General features: G+C 33.9%; 1 protein-coding gene across 1 annotated transcript; it reads right to left on the reverse strand.

Annotated features, from left to right (window-relative positions):
- Positions 1 to 5998: 5998 nt before the first annotated feature.
- On the reverse strand, positions 5999 to 19482 carry LOC132304967 (uncharacterized). Its single transcript, XM_059802661.1, has 10 exons — positions 19186 to 19482; positions 12056 to 12196; positions 10082 to 10696; positions 9812 to 9991; positions 9189 to 9670; positions 9015 to 9099; positions 8857 to 8937; positions 8205 to 8287; positions 8044 to 8116; positions 5999 to 6575 (listed from the first exon to the last, which is right to left on the reverse strand). The coding sequence occupies exons 3-10, from the start codon at positions 10694 to 10696 to the stop codon at positions 6459 to 6461; spliced, it is 1716 nt and encodes a 571-aa protein (XP_059658644.1). The 5' UTR covers positions 12056 to 12196; positions 19186 to 19482; the 3' UTR covers positions 5999 to 6458.
- Positions 19483 to 20415: the final 933 nt, after the last annotated feature.

Genomic DNA, 20415 nt, shown 5'->3' on the forward strand with positions numbered 1-20415 from the left:
TCTGCCTCATGACAACAATGGCACTATTTATAACTTTTTCAAACACTAAGGCTTTTTCTTGATGATGTGACCATACCTCTTTATCTGCCATGGTGTAAGGCTGTTTTACATTATTTGGCTTTTTGTTCAATCACATGGCTAGACACAGAATGGGACTCTTACTGAATAAATCAGCTCTTGTAGATAAACAAAAGCAACCCACTTTCATATCTTATCATCACATGGCTAAAGTTAAAAATAGTGGTGCTAGGTGCATGAACTATTATGCAAAACACCCCACTTCCTGCCAAAGAGAGAGAGAGAGGTGTAAGTCCCTTTTGTCAAATCATCACATGGGTAAAACTCATTCACATGTCTGTGAATTGGGCTTTGTAAATAGACATATGGCATATGCACAATGCCATAACATTAGCACTAGTAAATCTCAAGGACTGAGTTTTTTTGAGCAATAACGGGGAGGTGGAATTCATACAAAATACTGCATAAAATAAATAAAAAATACATACATTTCATATACATACTGCATAAAATTTAACTCAACTACTAAGTTTTTTTTAGCAATAACGGGGAGGTGGAATTACAAAGTCATCATCCCCTGTATCTGAATAATCTGACAACTCTGAAGCAACTTATAAGTCTGGATCATTAGTAATGGCTTGAATAACTTCAATTGGATCCTTATGCATCTTCTTTGCAATGGAAATGCTCTCATTCCTGCAACATCTGACATATAGATTTTTTAATAGCTTTGATCAAATATGAGAAAAAATAAAGATACTACATAATCAAAGTGCACTTAGAAATCTATTTAAAAAATAAATTAACATTATAATAGTTTTGTTAAAATAAAAACTTTAGATTAGTAAATTGTAATTACAAATACGGATGTCAATACTCTGCCTCATGACAACAATGCCACTATTTATAACTTTTTCAGACACTAAGGCTTTTTCTTGATGATGTGACCATTCATCTTTATCTGCCATGGTGTAAGGCCACTTCAAATTATTTGGCTTTTTTTTCAATCACATGGCTAGTCACAGAATATGACTCTCACTGAAAAAATCAGCTCTTGTAGATACACAAAACCAATCCACTTTCTCATCTTATCATCACATGGGTAAAGTTAAAAATAGTGGTGTTAGGTGTATAACACGACAACTATTATGAAGACACCCCTATCATGCCAAAGAGAGAGATGTGTAAGTCCCTTTTGCCAAATCATGATATGGGTAAAATTCATTCACATGTCTGTGAATTGGGCTCTATAAATAGACATATGGCATATGCACAAAACCATAACATTAGCACTAGTAAATCTCAGTTGTTGATCTATGGATCGAAAGTATATAGAACGAAAGTACTCGTTAAGAGATGCATGGATTGAAAGTAGTTGTTTTACATTCTCAATCGTTCTCAAAACTATTCCATTTATAATTCCTCACATTGATGGTTCATTTTTTTTTGTAAAACTAACCTGGCATGTAATCGTCGTCACCTCCATCGAGATTTGGTGTGTATTTATTTTTCAATGTGTTCAAGTGTGTATTTATTTTTCCCTCAATAAACGTTTCAAAAGTGTTTTTACAAATGTACCCTGTATTTATTTTGCTATTATTTGGCTTCTATTCATTATAGCATTATAAGCTATTCCATTTTTAACTCCTCATATTTGAAACTATTCCATTTTTAACTCCTCACGACATTTCGTGAGGCCATGAGACCCCTCCGACGTATAGGATTTTGCTGCTTGCCATTGTCTTCAACCATCAAATGTTCTTCCTTCATATATAAGAAAAAGTATATATAATAAGATACTAGGAAATTTTCGAACTCTAGTGAATTGTCTTCCATAAATTCATGCTAACCCTTGTAAAAATATTTTGTGTTATTAACCTCTCTCACTTCAACCCGCTACGATTTGCTTGCATAACTCCTAATTATAGACTTGGAAGATAAAACTCTATCAAATTGCTTAAGGAACGCTGGTGGAAGTTGTAGTCGTTGAGAGCTCCGTTCCGGGAGAAAAACTTTGAAGAACTATGGACACAAATCAGGTAAGGAGAACTTTTTGCAAAGTACTATTTCATAATGGAACTGGCTTAAAAGCAGCTTCTTTACCTATTAGGGAGAGAATAATTGTTTCTAGGATATCTTATAGAATAAAAAAAAAAAAATTAGCTTATGTGTAATGTTTTAATTGATGTTGGACTATATTTTGTATTACTCATTCCCTCAAGTTAGATAGATTGGAATAAAGTTTGTACTCTTTATGGCACTAATGGATTTATTTATGGATGTAATGTGCAACCTAATTAGCGGTGTGGGTTATAATACCATTTTCAATTGCAAAAATAAATCCCTTTTGCGAAGGTAACACTTTTTTTCCAAAGGTACCACATTTTTGAACTGAAGGTACCACTTTTTGGCGTCAAGGTACCACGTTTTCTCTAAACACTTATTCATGGCGCTAATGGAGCTATTTATGGATGTAATGTGCAAGAAAATTAGCGGTGTGGGGTGCAATACCATTTTCAATTGCAAAAATAAATCTCTTTTGCAAAGGTACCACTTTTTTTCCAAAGGTACCATGTTATTGAACTAAATGTACCACTTTTTGGCGTCAAGGTACCACGTTTTCTCTAAACACTTATTCATGGCGCTAATGGAGCTATTTATGGATGTAATGTGCAAGAAAATTAGCGGTGTGGGGTGCAATACCATTTTCAATTGCAAAAATAAATCTCTTTTGCAAAGGTACCACTTTTTTTCCAAAGGTACCATGTTATTGAACTAAAGGTACCACTTTTTGGCGTCAAGGTACCACGTTTTCTCTAAACACTTATTCATGGCGCTAATGGAGCTATTTGTGGATGTAATGTGCAAGAAAATTAGCGGTGTGTGGTGCAATACCATTTTCAATTGCAAAAATAAATCTCTTTTGCAAAGGTACCACTTTTTTTACAAAGGTACCATGTTATTGAACTAAAGGTACCACTTTTTGGCATCAAGGTATCACGTTTTCTCTAAACACTTATTCATGGCGCTAATGGAGCTATTTATGGATGTAATGTGCAACTTAATTAGAAATGAGGGGTGTAATACCATTTTCAATTGCAAAAATAAGTCTCTTTTGCGGAGGTACCATTTCTTTTCCAAAGGTACCACGTTTTTTAACTGAAGGTATCACTTTTTGGAAAAAAGGTACCACTTTTTGTCTAAACACTTATTCATGGCGCTAACGGGAGCTATTTATGGGTGTAATGTGCAACTCAATTAGCACTGTGGGGTGTAATACCATTTTCAATTGCAAAAATAAGTCCCTTTTACGAAGGTACCACGTTTTTGAACTGAAGGTACTTCTTTTTGGCGTCAGGGTACCACATTTTCTCTAAACACTTATTCATGGCGCTAATGGAGCTATTTGTGGATGTAATGTGCAAGAAAATTAGCGGTGTGGGGTGCAATATCATTTTTAATTGCAAAAATAAATCTCTTTTGCAAAGGTACCACTTTTTTTCCAAAGGTACCATGTTATTGAACTAAAGGTACCACTTTTTGGCGTTAAGGTACCACGTTTTCTCTAAACACTTATTCATGGCGCTAATGGAGCTATTTGTGGATGTAATGTGCAAGAAAATTAGCGATGTGGGGTGCAATACCATTTTCAATTGCAAAAATAAATCTCTTTTGTAAAGGTACCACTTTTTTTCCAAAGGTACCATGTTATTGAACTAAAGGTACCACTTTTTTGCATCAAGGTATCACGTTTTCTCTAAACACTTATTCATGGCGCTAATGGAGCTATTTATGGATGTAATGTGCAACTTAATTAGAAATGAGGGGTGTAATACCATTTTCAATTGCAAAAATAAGTCTCTTTTGCGGAGGTACCATTTCTTTTCCAAAGGTACCACGTTTTTTAACTGAAGGTACCACTTTTTGGAAAAAAGGTACCACTTTTTGTCTAAACACTTATTCATGGCGCTAACGGGAGCTATTTATGGGTGTAATGTGCAACTCAATTAGCACTGTGGGGTGTAATACCATTTTCAATTGCAAAAATAAGTCCCTTTTACGAAGGTACCACGTTTTTGAACTGAAGGTACTTCTTTTTGGCGTCAGGGTACCACATTTTCTCTAAACACTTATTCATGGCGCTAATGGAGCTATTTGTGGATGTAATGTGCAAGAAAATTAGCGGTGTGGGGTGCAATATCATTTTCAATTGCAAAAATAAATCTCTTTTGCAAAGGTACCACTTTTTTTCCAAAGGTACCATGTTATTGAACTAAAGGTACCACTTTTTGGCGTCAAGGTACCACGTTTTCTCTAAACACTTATTCATGGCGCTAATGGAGCTATTTGTGGATGTAATGTGCAAGAAAATTAGCGGTGTGGGGTGCAATACCATTTTCAATTGCAAAAATAAATCTCTTTTGCAAAGGTACCACTTTTTTTCCAAAGGTACCATGTTATTGAACTAAAGGTACCACTTTTTGGCGTCAAGGTACCACGTTTTCTCTAAACACTTATTCATGGCGCTAATGGAGCTATTTGTGGATGTAATGTGCAAGAAAATTAGCGGTGTGGGGTGCAATACCATTTTCAATTGCAAAAATAAATCTCTTTTGCAAAGGTACCACTTTTTTTCCAAAGGTACCATGTTATTGAACTAAAGGTACCACTTTTTGGCGTCAAGGTACCACGTTTTCTCTAAACACTTATTCATGGCGCTAATGGAGCTATTTGTGGATGTAATGTGCAACTTAATTAGCGATGTGGGGTGTAATACCATTTTCAATTGCAAAAATAAGTCTCTTTTGCGGAGGTACCATTTCTTTTCCAAAGGTACCACGTTTTTTAACTGAAGGTACCACTTTTTGGAAAAAAGGTACCACGTTTTGTCTAAACACTTATTCATGGCGCTAACGGGAGCTATTTATGGGTGTAATGTGCAACTTAATTAGCGCTGTGGGGTGTAATACCATTTTCAATTGCAAAAATAAGTCCCTTTTGCGAAGGTACCACGTTTTTGAACTGAAGGTACTTCTTTTTGGCGTCAGGGTACCACATTTTCTCTAAACACTTATTCATGGCGCTAATGGATTTATTTATGGATGTAATGTGCAACCTAATTAGCGGTGTGGGGTATAACCATTTTCAATTGCAAAAATAAATCTCTTTTGCAATGGTACCACTTTTTTTCCAAAGGTACCATATTATTGAACTAAAGGTACCACTTTTTGGCGTCAAGGTACCACGTTTTCTCTAAACACTTATTCATGGCGCTAATGGAGCTGTTTGTGGATGTAATGTGCAACTTAATTAGCGATGCGGGGTGTAATACCATTTTCAATTGCAAAAATAGGTACATTTTGTAAAGGTACTACTTTTTTCCCAAATGGACCACGTTTTTTGAACTGAAGGTACTTCTTTTTGGCGTCAAGGTACCACGTTTTCTCTAAACACTTATTTATGGATGTAATGTGCAACCTAATTAGCGGTGTGGGGTATAAAACCACATTTTCAACTGCAAAAATAAATTCCTTTTGCGAAGGTACCACTTTTTTTCCAAAGGTACCACGTTTTTGAACTGAAGGTACTCATTTTTGGCGTCAAGGTACCACGTTTTCTCTAAACACTTATTCATGGCGCTAATGGAGCTGTTTGTGGATGTAATGTGCAACTTAATTAGCGATGTGGGGTGTAATACCATTTTCAATTGCAAAAATAGGTACCTTTTGTAAAGGTACTACTTTTTTCCCAAAGGGACCACGTTTTTTGAACTGAAGGTACTTCTTTTTGGCGTCAAGGTACCACGTTTTCTCTAAGGAAGATCCAAACCAATTTTTCATTCATTAAACTATCCATTTATCGACACCATGGAACCAAGGAAGACCAAAACCAATTTTTCATTCATTATAAACTGCTTCAGTTTTAAACTCCATCAAATTTGAAATTAGTACATTAATATAGTAGTGAAAGAAATTTCATTGAGACCCTAATATAATAAGCCATACAATACTAATTCCTGAGAACCCAAAAGAGCAACTTCATTTGATTTCATGTAAGGTAGATGCCAATATAATAAGCCATACAATAGTTGCAAAAATATACCAACCTAATCCACAATCAAAAGTTGCAAAGCTACTATTCTTTAAAACTTTAAAAATAGCTAACACCAACAGAGTGCAAAATACATGAAAAAAAAATGACACTATTCAACAATACAAATGTCCCATATCCCACATCATTTCAGGTACCACTTTTTAGAAAATTCAACGATCGTCCTATCCCACTTCCTCTAGCTTCCAACTGGGCAAATACTGGTATGTGAGGTTCCTTGAGGTAAATGGTACCTTGTTGGCTGATGGAGGTGATGTTAGAATCATAAAAATAAAAAAAAATAAAAAAAATTACTAACCACAAGTAAGCTGATGGAAGCTTACTTGAAATCAACATGCTTGACCAAATGGATAAAGTGCTTTGTTCTTTACAAAATCCTTCATTTTGTTATTGTCATCTGAAAGCAAATTTGAAGCAATAATTGCACGTAATCTATCAACATCCACCTGCAAATTAAACCAGTTAAAGACAAATCATGAATATAGGATAGGGAAATGGACTTCATGCGTGAATACATATAAGTGTAAATAGATAGGAATCTAGTGTTGCAGAAACTATATATTTGATAAAGAAAACTTTTTCAACAATGTTGAATTTGGCATATGCACAAAATCTCGGTGATACTAAACTTTTATATGTGAAATATTGCATAAACAGGTAGCTTCATCCTTGGGAAATATGTTAGCAATTTGGTCAGATCAGCACAGAGACAGAACATAAACAAAACCAAAACAAATCTAATAATACGAAAGATCTCCCTGTCCCAAAATAGTTATCCCTTTTTACTGATTCCAAACACTCAATGGCACACACCTTTTTTCTGACATTCCAAAAGTAATCTTAAAGTGACTATTTATTTTGAAATTTTTTAATCATTCATTTCAATATGTCGTAGTTTCAGTATCTTTTGTGTTCGGTTCATTTTTAATGAGCATCACTAAGTACAGTGAAGTGACCATATAAACTGCAATATGTTCATTTAAAATGACAGGAGTCCAGTATTTGCGTATCTAATTGGTTAGGTGATGTAGGAAAAACAAGGTTGACTGATGATTTAAGCTACTGATCTCATACTGAATTCTTTGACAATGAAAAACTGTCTGAAAATATTTAAGAATATGCTATTCATTTAAACCTCATCTAGCAAAGCTGGTTTCTACTCGATAGGACCCATTATACAGTGGATGTCAAACATTTTCTATATCATTCATTACATGGTTCATTTTATTGCTTACTTCATGTTAGATTAAAACTCACTAGAGCTGGATGCTTTCTCTTTCAAAAAAATGGCACACATTAAGGGTATACTGCATTAGGGGGTTCTAAGGTTGAAAATTTTGTTGCCTAAAGGGGGTGCTTACCGCTCTCTTTGTTTCAACACGTGCCATAGTCCCCTGGTCTTCCCGCTATTGACACTACGACATTGCAGCCTAGCGGGGAGAGATCGGAAAGCGAAGTACTTGCACACAAACATGGGTTTAAAAGATGCAAAAAGAAAAAAGAAAGGTATAAGCTGGAAAACGTGTAAAAACAGAATGGGGAGTGCAGTGAAGAGGAAGGAAAACGTTATAGTGGATGCATTTTGTGGTTGCATTAATTTTTTAAATTATGTTTGCATGTATTGGAATTGAAGACCCTCCAGTTTCAACCCTTGAACAAAAGTATGTAGGAATGTGGATCAGTTTTACAAATATATTTTTTGAAACCTTTAAAGGCAAGACCCATTTCTTCCTTTGAAGACTAATGACCAGTGGGTGCTTAGATTAACAATGCACCAATGGTTTAGAAGAAAACAGAGAATTAAATGATTAACGAAGAGTATCGAGGAGATTGTGTGATTTAGTAATTCGGTATTTTCTTCATTCGGGGAAAAAAATAAATAAGACCCATGTAAAAAATAGAATTGGGCTTCACCTTCTCTTTTGGGTGACTGAGTGAACCATCCCATTTCTCCATGAAGTCCAACATGAAAGCACCACAACTATCACTGAATAAAAGACTGTTTAGGTATCTGTTAATTATAATTGTGAACATAATCAGTACACCAAACTAGGAACATTAAGTGATAAAATTACCTATCGGGCTGTTGAGGTACGTTGGGCACATTGTATATGAAGTTTTGTAGATCTCTTCCGGTGAATACCTCAACCAACATTACCTACAAATGCACAATATATAAATGATTAGAGTAAAAAATTCAGTACCACGTTCTTCAACTTGTATACTTTACCGTCCTAATTTAACAATAAATGAATACATAATCAAAAAAATGAGCTCATATGTAATAAGCGTTTACCAAATCTTTTGACATCTTATCTGGAGTACGCTTATCATGCGAAGAATGTTTGTTTGAATCCAACACATCCATACGACTATCGCAAATGTTAAAGACATACAAGCACCAATGTTTCTCATTTACAAGTATTGGAAAGAAAAGCTGCATATTTAACAATGTAAAAATTTAATTACTTTTAGAATCATATTTTTTTGATAAAAGTATAATAATTATTTATGTTTGCAAGCGATAAATATTACCATATTGAATTGGCAAACTTTGTTATCATCGACATTCCTTATCCTTTTATAGTTGTTCCAAACTGCTTGTATTTTACCTTTCCTATCAACCACTTTTGAAGGTATCTTGGAAAGTTCAATCTGAAAATGCACACAATTGATAACCTAATATGTGTCAAACAAACATTCACTATAGATAGAAGAATTTGTTACCCCAATCGAAGGCGGAAAGAAAAATTTGGTTCCTCTACGCTTTTGTTTCAGCTGGAGCATTTGGCAATAGACTTCAACCACCTACAATGATCACATTTAAACCATTAATGCATGCGTGTGATTGTTTTGAAAAATCAATGAACTTTAAGTGAACATACCATATTTGATATCCAATGATTGTAAGAGATTGTTCTCATCTCTTTTCTTGTGAGGAAAATATCATTTATGTTCACCAGCATTTCACTATAATTAAACAATAACATATTAAGTGTTTGAACATAGAAAGTAAGTAAATATAGAGCAAATAAGAAATTATTTATATAATTTCTCACTCATCATTTCTGCTCTCATCCATGGCATATGAGATGACTGCCTTTGCTTCTGGACGAAGGACACGCAATCGGTTGACCTTCATTTCAACCCAAGGTGATCCCTTATGGCGCCCAGGCTTTATAACACGTAATAAAGGGATCACTGCTTCTTGCACATCACGCTCCTCTTCCATTGCTGTGGAGGTTCCCACTTCCTCCTCCATTGGTGCGGGGATTTCTCCTTCCTCCTCCATGGGATCGTGTTTTGTAAAAGATTGCCAGGGTGAGTTTGCTTGTCTTGTGGAGGTTTCGAATTCCTCCTCCACTGGTATGTGGGATTCATCTTCCTCCTCAATCGGATTGTGTTGTGCAAACAATTGCGAAGATGGGTTAGGTTGTCGTGTGGATGAACTGGGTTCTGAGGATCTCGACCCCCTGCCTTGGCCTACATTGTGCCGTTGCTTCCATTTCTTAACAACTTTAATAATTTCATATGCCAACTCCTAACAATTTTAAACAAGTTTAATAAATATATATATCAGTTAATATATAAATGTAACCGTAGAGTTCCAAGTAATTATGAATATGCAAATATAACCGTATATTTAGTACCAATTATAAAAAGCCATAATTGACGTGATTACCTTATCGGCATCTTCAGATGTATCAGTTGTAAACTTTACCTCACCGAAGCCGAAACCATTATATTTATGCTTCTCCAAATTCAATCTCTCGCCTATTAATTTGTTGGTCCATCCACGTACGCATGACATCTCAGGCTTCGGTTTTGGTCCATTGACATCCACACGGTGTAGGTAGAAAAGCTACAACATATAAGCCATTATGATAATGACATTATAGCTATTTAAAATAAAATGATAGACACATTACAAATATTATATCTTAGAACATACCATGAGAAAGAACAAGCATCCATGTATGTATGTACAACCTTCTCTTCCTTCCTTTCCTTTATAGGACGCAATTCCTTTTTTCAACCAATCTAAAACAAACTTCCCCCAATTATACGATTTAATAGCATCCACATTGTCAACCGCTGCCAATAACCTTTTGCTTGTCTCATTTTTCGATATGGGTGCTAGAAGTGATCCGCAAGCGAAAAGGACAAAAGCCCTCTTGAAGTCATCCCCAACAGGAAGAACGTCTAATTGATGCACTAAGTTTGGCACTTCTATTACACCGTCCTTTAAAAAAATGCCATTTTCTAACCAATGCACACTTTGTACAATATAATTTGGCACATCTTCTCCTCTTCCCGAGGGTAGGCCAAGTACCTCTTCAACGTCACTTGGCGTAACATGGATCCGAGCGCCAGATTCAAGGGTGAGATGAGATGTTCTAGGGTCAAAGTGTTCTACCAACCATAAGCACAGGTTGCGCTTCAAAATGGTACACTCGATGTCTAAAAGGGACCCAAACCCAATCTCTTGTACGGCAACCTTTTTGTCTTCACTTAAATTGCAAACCGTTTCCTTGAATTTATTTGGAGAACACCGGGTATTCAACATCTACAAATAAATTACCAACACAGGCACATTAGATACAAAAAGGAAGGATAGAGCACATATATGGACATAACAGTCCAACTTAAATTTACCAATTTGCACTTCTACACATTACATGTTGAAAAGATTCAATCTCAAATTTGCTAGCTTACAAAGGCACTTGGGAGTACTCATATATTCCTAATTCATTAATTCAATACACATTCTTCGGAATTAATCCAACTAAGCACGTTAATGATAGGTAAAACACACAAAAATAAGCATATATAAAGCATCACTTAACCCAATCGAATAGATAAAAGGAAAAAAAAAAAAAACACTTACAGTTTTTATTTTTATTTCTTTTATTGAAATTGTTGAAAAGTTCTTTTCCTTGGATGTTAATGGTTGTATGGTTTACCTAATAAGGGAAGGAGGAAGGATCCAATGTCCTCATACCATTTGTTATAGGAATGAAGGTTCTACCCCGTATTTTTAATTAGAGAATAACTCTAGGGGGTTTCGATTACCATTGGAAATGCTCAGCTCAGAGGATAAGTAATGGACCTTTTTGTTGATGATCTTATGTTAATCGCAGCTGGGATGTTGAATCTGTTAAAATACTGACAGAATCAATAGCTCAATTTAGTTTTAACTTCTATTTCTAGCTTGATTCCAAATAATGCAAAGAGGTGTCATATTCTGATCTGGTATATAGACTGCTACTCAAAACCTAATTCTCCCAATTAGATATTTGGGAGTTTTATTATTGTCTAATAGACTGAATAAGCAGCACTGTGATCCTTTAATTGAGGAGTTTTGGACTACCAACTACTCATTTTGTGCTGGAAGGTTACAACTTATAAAGTCTATGCCATTCTCAGTGCAAGTTTATGTGGCTTCCCCCTTTGAATCTAGGACATTCAAAATTCAAACACACAATCAATTACCAATTAAGCACCCAAATTGGCCCACAAATATTAATAACATCAGTTTCTCGAGTCAAATAAATAAGTTAAGAATTATCCTTTTTCAAATAAAGTTTTATGACAACACCATGATAATGATGATTTTTATTTTTGGGAAGCACTGGAAGTGTTTTTGTTGCTTCTACAACTGAATAACTACACAAATCTTTCAACCTTCAAACACAAAAACACACACACAAAAGAAAATAAAAAAATAAAAAAATGAAAATTTTGTTGTTTATATATTAATAAATTTTGTTACTTTATATTGTACTTTGTTTCATATACAATTGGGTGCCTGTCTTAATTGACAGATTTATGCTTCATGCGGTTAACATCCAATTTATTATTAGCATGAAAAAAACTGGAATAAAAAATATATATATATATTTAAATAATTAAAGATATGACTTACCAGTATGAAGTGATGAAAGCACTCTAAAATATGGTAAGACCGTAGGGTGCTGCAATTGTAAAAATTATAATCCACAATAAGGGCCTTCAGCTTGTTCAAGACTAAAGTTCAACCCAAATTTACCAATTAGTCTTTCAAATCCTGCAAAGGGAGATCCTGTTTCAGTCATTATCTTCACAAATATTTATAACTAAAATTCATAAATAAAAAAAAAAGTATATAAAAAAGATCATAAAAATTTTCACCAAATAGGATTTAGTTTGCAAAACAAGAATTACAGTTACAAATCTCAGAACAAGATAACCATAAACACGAGAAGCTAGAATGAACACGAACAGTCATCTTAAGACATATACACCAACTTATTAACTATTAATAGAAAATCGAACATGACACAGATATTCAAATTTATAAGTCCAGTCTTCATTTAAGCTGAGTCTTATGCAGTAGTTATGCTACAAAATACGAACCACATGCTTTAGCTTTTATGTTACTATAATTGTAAATTAAGGAAGGCTATTCTAAGTGTAAAGAAATAAGAAAGTGTGCATCAGAAACAAAGAAATAAAGAAAGAATTAATGAAAGAAAATAGAGTTAGCATGCTTAGGAATGCAAGGCTCTCTTCAAACTGGCAACTGTATGCTAAACTAAAAACTACTTCAACCCTTGTTTTCTTTAGATATACTCTTGTTGAAACTCAGAATTTGTAATTTGGTGGTTTGACAAATCTCACACATACATGTTACTTTCAGAAATATATGTGTACATGAGTCCAGTTAACTGATGGGAGATATTCTGATGACGTTTTCTTGAGTCTCCGTTCAAGTTTCAAGTTTAAATAATTTATCCTATAATGAATTTATAAATAAGGTCACATCAAATCCAACTTCTAAATATTAATTTTTTTGTCTTTCTTAAAGGGCAATAAGAAAATTGAAGACCCAATCAGGGTCATCTCTCCTTTCTGCATTTCGATCAGCAAAAGGAGAAAAGGTTTTGGAAGTGGAAGGGACAATCACCAGCCAGCCGGTTCTTCAAGACGTGGGAATTTCTACATGGCCTAGTATATTTTTGTGATAGTTCAACTCTTTAGTATTCAAAATGCTACTTTATATATATATATATATATATATATATATTTGATAAAAAAAAGGGGTCAGGTGACATGGTGAAAGCTTAAACTGGCCACTATAAGGAGACATATTTAAGTATGAGATCAGCCATTTCGTAGGCTGTAAACAAGCTGAGTCAAGCCAACTTTATAGAGCTTATGCTCAGCTTGGCTGGTTAGAAGCAGTGTCTGAGCTTAGTTTGAGCTTGGTTAATTTTTAAACAGTTGTGATCAAACTTGACTCACTCAAATAAACCAATTACTCAGCTCGGTTCGCATAAATGAATTGAGTTCTTAAGAAGTTCTGGAGGATGGGAAATTTGGAGCCTTGTTATCATAATTGTTAGTCAAAATAAAATACGCGCGTCATGCTTTGCAACTTCTCACTGTTGGAGCAAAAGATTGAGAAAATGTGTCTGTGTGACTGTAGATTCTTAGTTTTAATTGTTGATTAAATTTGGACCATTGACTTCTTTTTCTGTAAACAAATGAATATCAAATCTAAAAGATAGGTGAAACGCATGAAAAACTTAAATTAACAGGATAATCTGCCAAGGAATGCTCTACGATGTCTCTAAATGCTAGTTCAAAGTTTCAAATTATGTATCCACATAAGGTATAAAGGAAAAAACAATCATGAGACTTGCTACATCAACAATATTCAAACATATATACAATAATAACAATGAAATAGTAAAAAAAGGTTCAATAATTGCTGTACTACTTTCACAAGTGATTGAAATTTGCAATAAATTGTACATTATGCATAAAAAGGCTTCCTAATAACTATTGGAAAATCTGAAAATTTGGATACAAGTCCATTCAACTAATCTTTTCCTAAGTCCTTATACTTTATACTATGTTTGGTTGCCAAGAAATTGGGAAAATAAGAAGAAATTAGGAAACATGGAATCTTGTAACAATTCTACTCCTTTATAGAAACTTGTTAATCTTAAAGTTTTTCTTCTTTCCTTATTTTCTCTGCTACCAAATAATGGACAGTTCAAAATTGTTGTGTTCTAGCCTAATTTAACCTACATCTTAACTTAAAAAGTCCAAGCAATGACTTAAACTTTTATAAAAGATTGGGATGATCAATACCAAAGTCCATGCCTTCTAGCAAACAAATTTAATGACATAGCTAGCCCTTTGTCCTACATTGTTAATTCTCAACATACACAAAGAAACATCATCCACATATGCTACAAAATGAAATTTTGCATAGACACCATTATTAGTAAGACAAATCCAACAAAATGAGATTAATTAATCAACAATAATCTACTTATCCTAAATTATTTTTCAGTCAACTTGTTCATTCTATAGAGAAAAGAGTATCACCCAGTGGCCTAATTGATAGAGTGGCCAGCTTCCTGTGTTCGAGTCCTTTCTCCTTCTAGTTTGCCAAGGAAAAAAAAATAGAGAGAAAATACTATTTTCATGGCTGGGAATAACATGCACTTCTACTGTTACGTTATTAGAAATAATTGTACTTTAGCTTGATGGAATGTCTGGAACAAAATTTTAGCAACTTGAGGTATAAAATCTACAAAAGAAGTACATTATTCGCTTGGAATTCAACATTTTAATAGAAAGAAATCTTTAGTATGCATATGTTTCTGGTAAGGGGAGAAAATTGTGACATTTCAGTAATCAAATAGGCATAATATGGAATCTAATCCCTAATAATTGAGAAGTAAAGTCATAAGATTAAAGATGCAAAACTAAGACAAAGATGAAATAATTAACACATTTATTGTATAAGATAACTGCAATTGTTGGTAGAATATATCAACTACTTATTCCTATATAAGAGATTATACCTAGTTGATACTTCCATAATCATTATATTCACCTTCTCACCAAAATTAAAGCACGTATGTAAAAAGCATGCTATTAACCACCATTAAACTTAACTAGAAAACTTAAAAATAATATTTTTGGAGTAATTATCTAAAAAAACAAAAGTGACTAAACAAGATTCTTGAAATTGTACCAAATAATTGAAGAAATATAATGTTAGTATCATTATTGGAGGTAGTGCATACTATGTCCCAGGAGGTAGTTAGTAGCCAATACATATATACTCCATATCTTGTAGCAAATATTTTGTAGTCGTAGTTCCTTATTTTGTAGCAGATTAAGGTACTACTTCTTTCCGATATTCCCTATGGCAACCACTTAGTTATCGCGTATGTGTCTAACTTCTGGCTATAAAATAGCACTTTTAACTACACAGTCAGACATAGCATAGGTACGTAGTCTCTTCTATACATACCAATATTGAAGAGCTTCTTCCTTACATAACTACTACTATATTAGGAACTACTTGACTGCCTTACCCATTATACATGGATTTGTGCTATATGGTAGATTGAGTTTATAAATTTGTATATAACCTCTCATCACATGGTACTAGTCACAGTTGTGAAGTCCTTGAAGAGAGTTCAGGCTTATGGGTTTTTGGTGAAGTAGCTCTGATTGTCTTTTTGGGTTAATATAATTTATAGTGATTTCGATTATATTCTTAAGAGGATTATAGAACCTAACCTTCTAAAGTTCACAAGAACAGGAATGACATCAGTTTAAAAAATCTTAATAACAACTTCCACTTTATCTTCACTAGCTGAGAACTTATCCTGTCATTATCTACAAAAAATTGAAGTCAGTGAAGGTTTCCTGTCTCGAAACAACAGAAATTTGAGATTTACCACAACTTTATGAAATTCTGCATGATTAGTTGCAAGTGTTTCCCAATGAGAACTCATTAACATCACAGTTATTTTTCCCTTAACTTTTGGATTTGACTTATTTACTTCCTTGCATAATATATAACCAATAATTTTATTGCCATCACACCTACCATGAACAGAGGAGTTATCAATAGTAATCATAGTCATATTTACAATGAGACTACAAAGAAATTACCAGTATTACTGGTATGCAGTTATTTTGAAAAATCCTCTAATATTTTTTTATCTTTTTTTTTTAAAGTAAAAAAAATCCTCTAATCTTATCTTTGGAGAAACAAGAAAGTTTAGTTCCACTTTTTATTGCAAATTAGTATGCACCCAATTGGAGCAGTAGCACAACCAAAACCAAAAAGGATAAAACTGAATCATTCTTCTATTAAAAAAATAAATAAATAAAAGAAAATAAAAAAAACCAGCAACTTCATAAGACAGAAAAACACAGCTTACAGCATATGAATCCTCAAATCTAGTGAATATGTAAACAACACATGAATTGAAATCATGTCAGCAGAAAGTAACAACAACTTAATTGATTAAAATTTTCAACACATAGTATCATTTACAGAGAGACTCTACAACTTTCTAGGGGAAGGCAGAGATGAAAGAGGAAATTGGAAAATAGTACCCGGGTTAGAGAGGGTTAGGGCTTATCCCTATGCTTGAAGAAATAACTTCTACGATTGAAGAAAAAATTAGAAAATTGATGAGAGTTCAGAGAAGGAAGAAAACAGAATAATAAAGATCAATGAATGTTTAGAAAAGGAAGAAAGGAGAACAAGGCCAGTACCTGGGCGATTTTCCTCTGAAGGTGAAACTTGCAAAAGACAAAGCTTCAAACAATCAGCCTTTGTGATTGAGGCAAAGTTATATCAGTGCTTAGAAAGGGTTAGGCTTTCATTGATGGATTCAATAGAGTGAGGGCTAGGTCTCATTTGAGAATGGGAGAGAGAAGGGTCTGCACAAATAGAAATATGAAAGAGCATTAGGGCTCTAATTAGGTCAAAGTACCTATTTCAAGAGTTATAACATGACCGGAGGCTGAGATGACGGTAAAAAACCCCAATTGTTTGCAACCGTCCAGTTATTGCCGCTACACCAGAAATTAGGAAGAGAAAGGTTAGGGTTTCAGCAAAGAGGGAAAGAGGAACCGTTGAGCCTGAGTATTTGATTTCCCTTTAGCAGATCGAAGATTGTTCGTGCCATGGCAGATTGTATCTGTATCGCAGGAAACAAGTGAGGGAGAAAGAGTCGTGAGAGAGGGTTACACCGAATGGAATATGAAAGGCCTTAGGGCTTGAAATTAGGCAAGTGTAGAAAAGGGCATTTTAGGCAACACATAAAATAGGAAGAAGGGTATTTTAGGCAACAGAAATATCAAACAGTATTTTTTCATGTGCCACCTCAGCTTTTGGGTCAAACCCATTTTAAAGAAACTATGGGACTTTGACTCAATCTCTTAGTAAATATGATACCCTAAGTCCATTTATGTGTAATAATCCCTATAATTTATAACGATTTCGATTATATATCCTAAAGAGTATGATAGTGTGCAGGGGTATTTTTCAGAGGATTATACATTCTTAAGAGGATTATAGAAACTAACCTTCTGAAGTTCACAATAACAGGAATGACATCAATTTAAAAAATCTTAATAACAACTTCCACTTTATCTTCACTAGATGAGAACTTATCCTGTCATTATTTACAAAAAATTGAAGTCAGTGAAGGTTTCCTGTCTCGAAACAACAGAAATTTGAGATATATCATTTTTCATATATTGGTCAAGTCAAATGCTCAAAGAATATTCTTTCAAAAGAACAAAGAGGCTCAAGAAAGATGCTGATTGCGAGTGTTAATCATCGAACACAGACAATTATGTTATGTGAAAACCATTGTAGCAGAAAGTACATAACCAATCCAATTATTTTAGTGCATAATAGGATATAGCTTATTTTAACAAATCAACCATTTAGTGGGTACATTCAATTTAAAGCCACTGTCTAGAAAGCACTAAGTTTAAAAAGTAAGGAACACATATTGGTTAGTATTTAAAGAGTATGATACGAGCACGATAAGAGTAATTCCTTGCTTCTTAAGTGACTACTCCTCAAATTTTAACTCTTGTTTTTCAATTGCAATGTAAAACATTTTATAAGTGCCAGCGATCCAACCCGTAAAATCACGCTCTCTACATTTTTCCTATTAAATTGAGTGAAAAAAAAAGGAGTTGCAGCCGGCTCCTTTTGTGTAGTCCCCTTATATCTAATAGTTTCTATCTTTCTTTTTAGAAAACCCAATAGCCTACAATAGCAAGATATTGACAAGATATTTAAATATTCTATACTCAAAAAACAGATAACACATTAACAAGATATATAAAGACTACCAAAAAAGAATATGGAGCTAGAGTCCCAAAAACTTTTAGGCCAATGATTAAATTGCAACGACCGTTCAAGACTCTATTTTATAAGGCCAAACTGAATATATATATAATATTACAAGCAATAGATAATAATCAAGTTTCTATTTTGTTTTCACTTATTAGATGCATGAAATGGATCAAAAAGTTAAGACAAACACTAACTTATGAAATTAGTGTTACATTTCTGCATTTCCAAATAAACCTTTTAAATTAATAGTAAAGCTATCCAAAGATCTCCAGTTGACAAGAGCCATGAATTCTCTTTATGGATAGGACTGATATAAGATTCTCAGACTGTGTTTTTACATTCACAAATTACGATATTTTTCTCAATCCAATAGCCAGTGAAGAGAGCTTATGACTCTTTTCAAGAGAGGGTGACTTCTCCTTTAAATTGATGTCTATTTCCAGCTGAAAGTAACTTTCTTTGATAAATTATCCACCACCAACAAAAGTTACTGATCATAATGTGTGAACAAAAAATGAATTCTGAAGTTTGAATGTCCATAGTGTAACATTAATGCCAGACACCCAATATGTTAATTATTATAAATATCATACTTTATCATCATATAAATAAGCCTAAATACTACAAGAAATTTCTTGAGACACCATGTATGTTCTCACCAGGACTAAAATGTTCTCATTTCATGACATCAACTGCTTTGTACTCATATTTGAGATCTATGTTGAAAGAGGCGATAACTAATGGTCAATAATTAACAAAAAAATTTTTTTTTTTAACTAAAATCAAATAAAAAATCAGGGTTTTAGAAAGTGAAACCGGCAGAAGAAATTGACTGATCAAAATTTAGAGAGCGAAAGTAGTAGAGTGAGAGAGACCTTTGAAGTTGAGAGCGATACGAACACGGCAAGAGCAAGAGCTCCCCCAGGAAGAATATAGCTTCAGCTTCATTGGCTCCTCACCATTACTCGCCTATTCACAAACAACCAATAGCTTGTTAGACAGTTAAATCAATCAGTTGAGTCTGTAGTGATTGATGTGATGGTGCTCTGTGCAATTGATTGATGATGAAGTAAGAAAATTTTAGTGACAATTTCTTTTAAAAAAAAAATAAAAATTAAAATAAATTGGAAACAGAGCAACTGATTCACAACGAATTTGAGAGACACCAACCATAGTGCACGATAAGAGTAATTCCTTGTTTCTTAAGTGACAACTCCTCAAATTTGAACTCTTGTTTTTCAAGTGCTATGTAAAACATTTTATAAGTGCCAGCGATCCATGATGTAAAATCACGCTCTCTACATTTTTCCTATTAGATTGAGTGAAAAAAAAAAAAAGGAGTTGCAGCTGGCTCCTGTTGTGTAGTTTCTATATTTATTTTTAGAAAACCCAATAGCCTACAATAGGAAGAAAACCCTAATTTTACAAAACCCAATAGCCTACAATAGGAAGAAAACCCTAATTTTAGAAAACCCAATAGCCTACAATAAGAAGAAAACACAAAAACAAGAACCATTACAACAAAAAAGCTTAAGAAACACCAAATCATCATAACTCAATCCAAATTTACAGCCGAAAAAAGAAAACAAGAAAAATTCAACTGAAACAATGAAAATGCACTGACAAATGTATGGTTTGAAGCTCACCGAGAACCCTTGATCCCTCTTCTGAGCCCATTGTAGCTGGACTGAAAATTGAGCTGGGTTTCTCAATTCCTACAGCGATAAAGCTAGAGAGAGAGGGTGGAGGGACCGGCTTAGAAAGAGTCGTGGAGAAAGAGAGAGAGAGAGAGCAGCGATGAGAGAGAGCAGCGAATGAGAGAATTTTATTTTTAGGGCCAAAGAAGATCGTATTTACCGAACGAATTAGGGCAATATATTAAATTATGGAGAAAGGGCATTTTAGGCAACACCGAAAAAAGTGAGAAGGACATTTTTGGCAAAACATTTCTTGAACAGTAATAATTCATGTGCCACGTCAGCAATTCATTTTAGGGAAATATGAAACTTTGACTCCGCCTCTGAGTAAATACGGAGCCCTAACCCCATTTATACGTAATTATCCCTTAAAATTATCCCTTACTTTATTTATGGAATTGATGAAAA

This window comes from Cornus florida, unplaced genomic scaffold, assembly GCF_030987335.1.
Source record: "Cornus florida cultivar Cherokee Brave unplaced genomic scaffold, ASM3098733v1 CherokeeBrave_3.0.0_Hap2_Chr04, whole genome shotgun sequence".
Taxonomy (NCBI): domain Eukaryota; kingdom Viridiplantae; phylum Streptophyta; class Magnoliopsida; order Cornales; family Cornaceae; genus Cornus; species Cornus florida.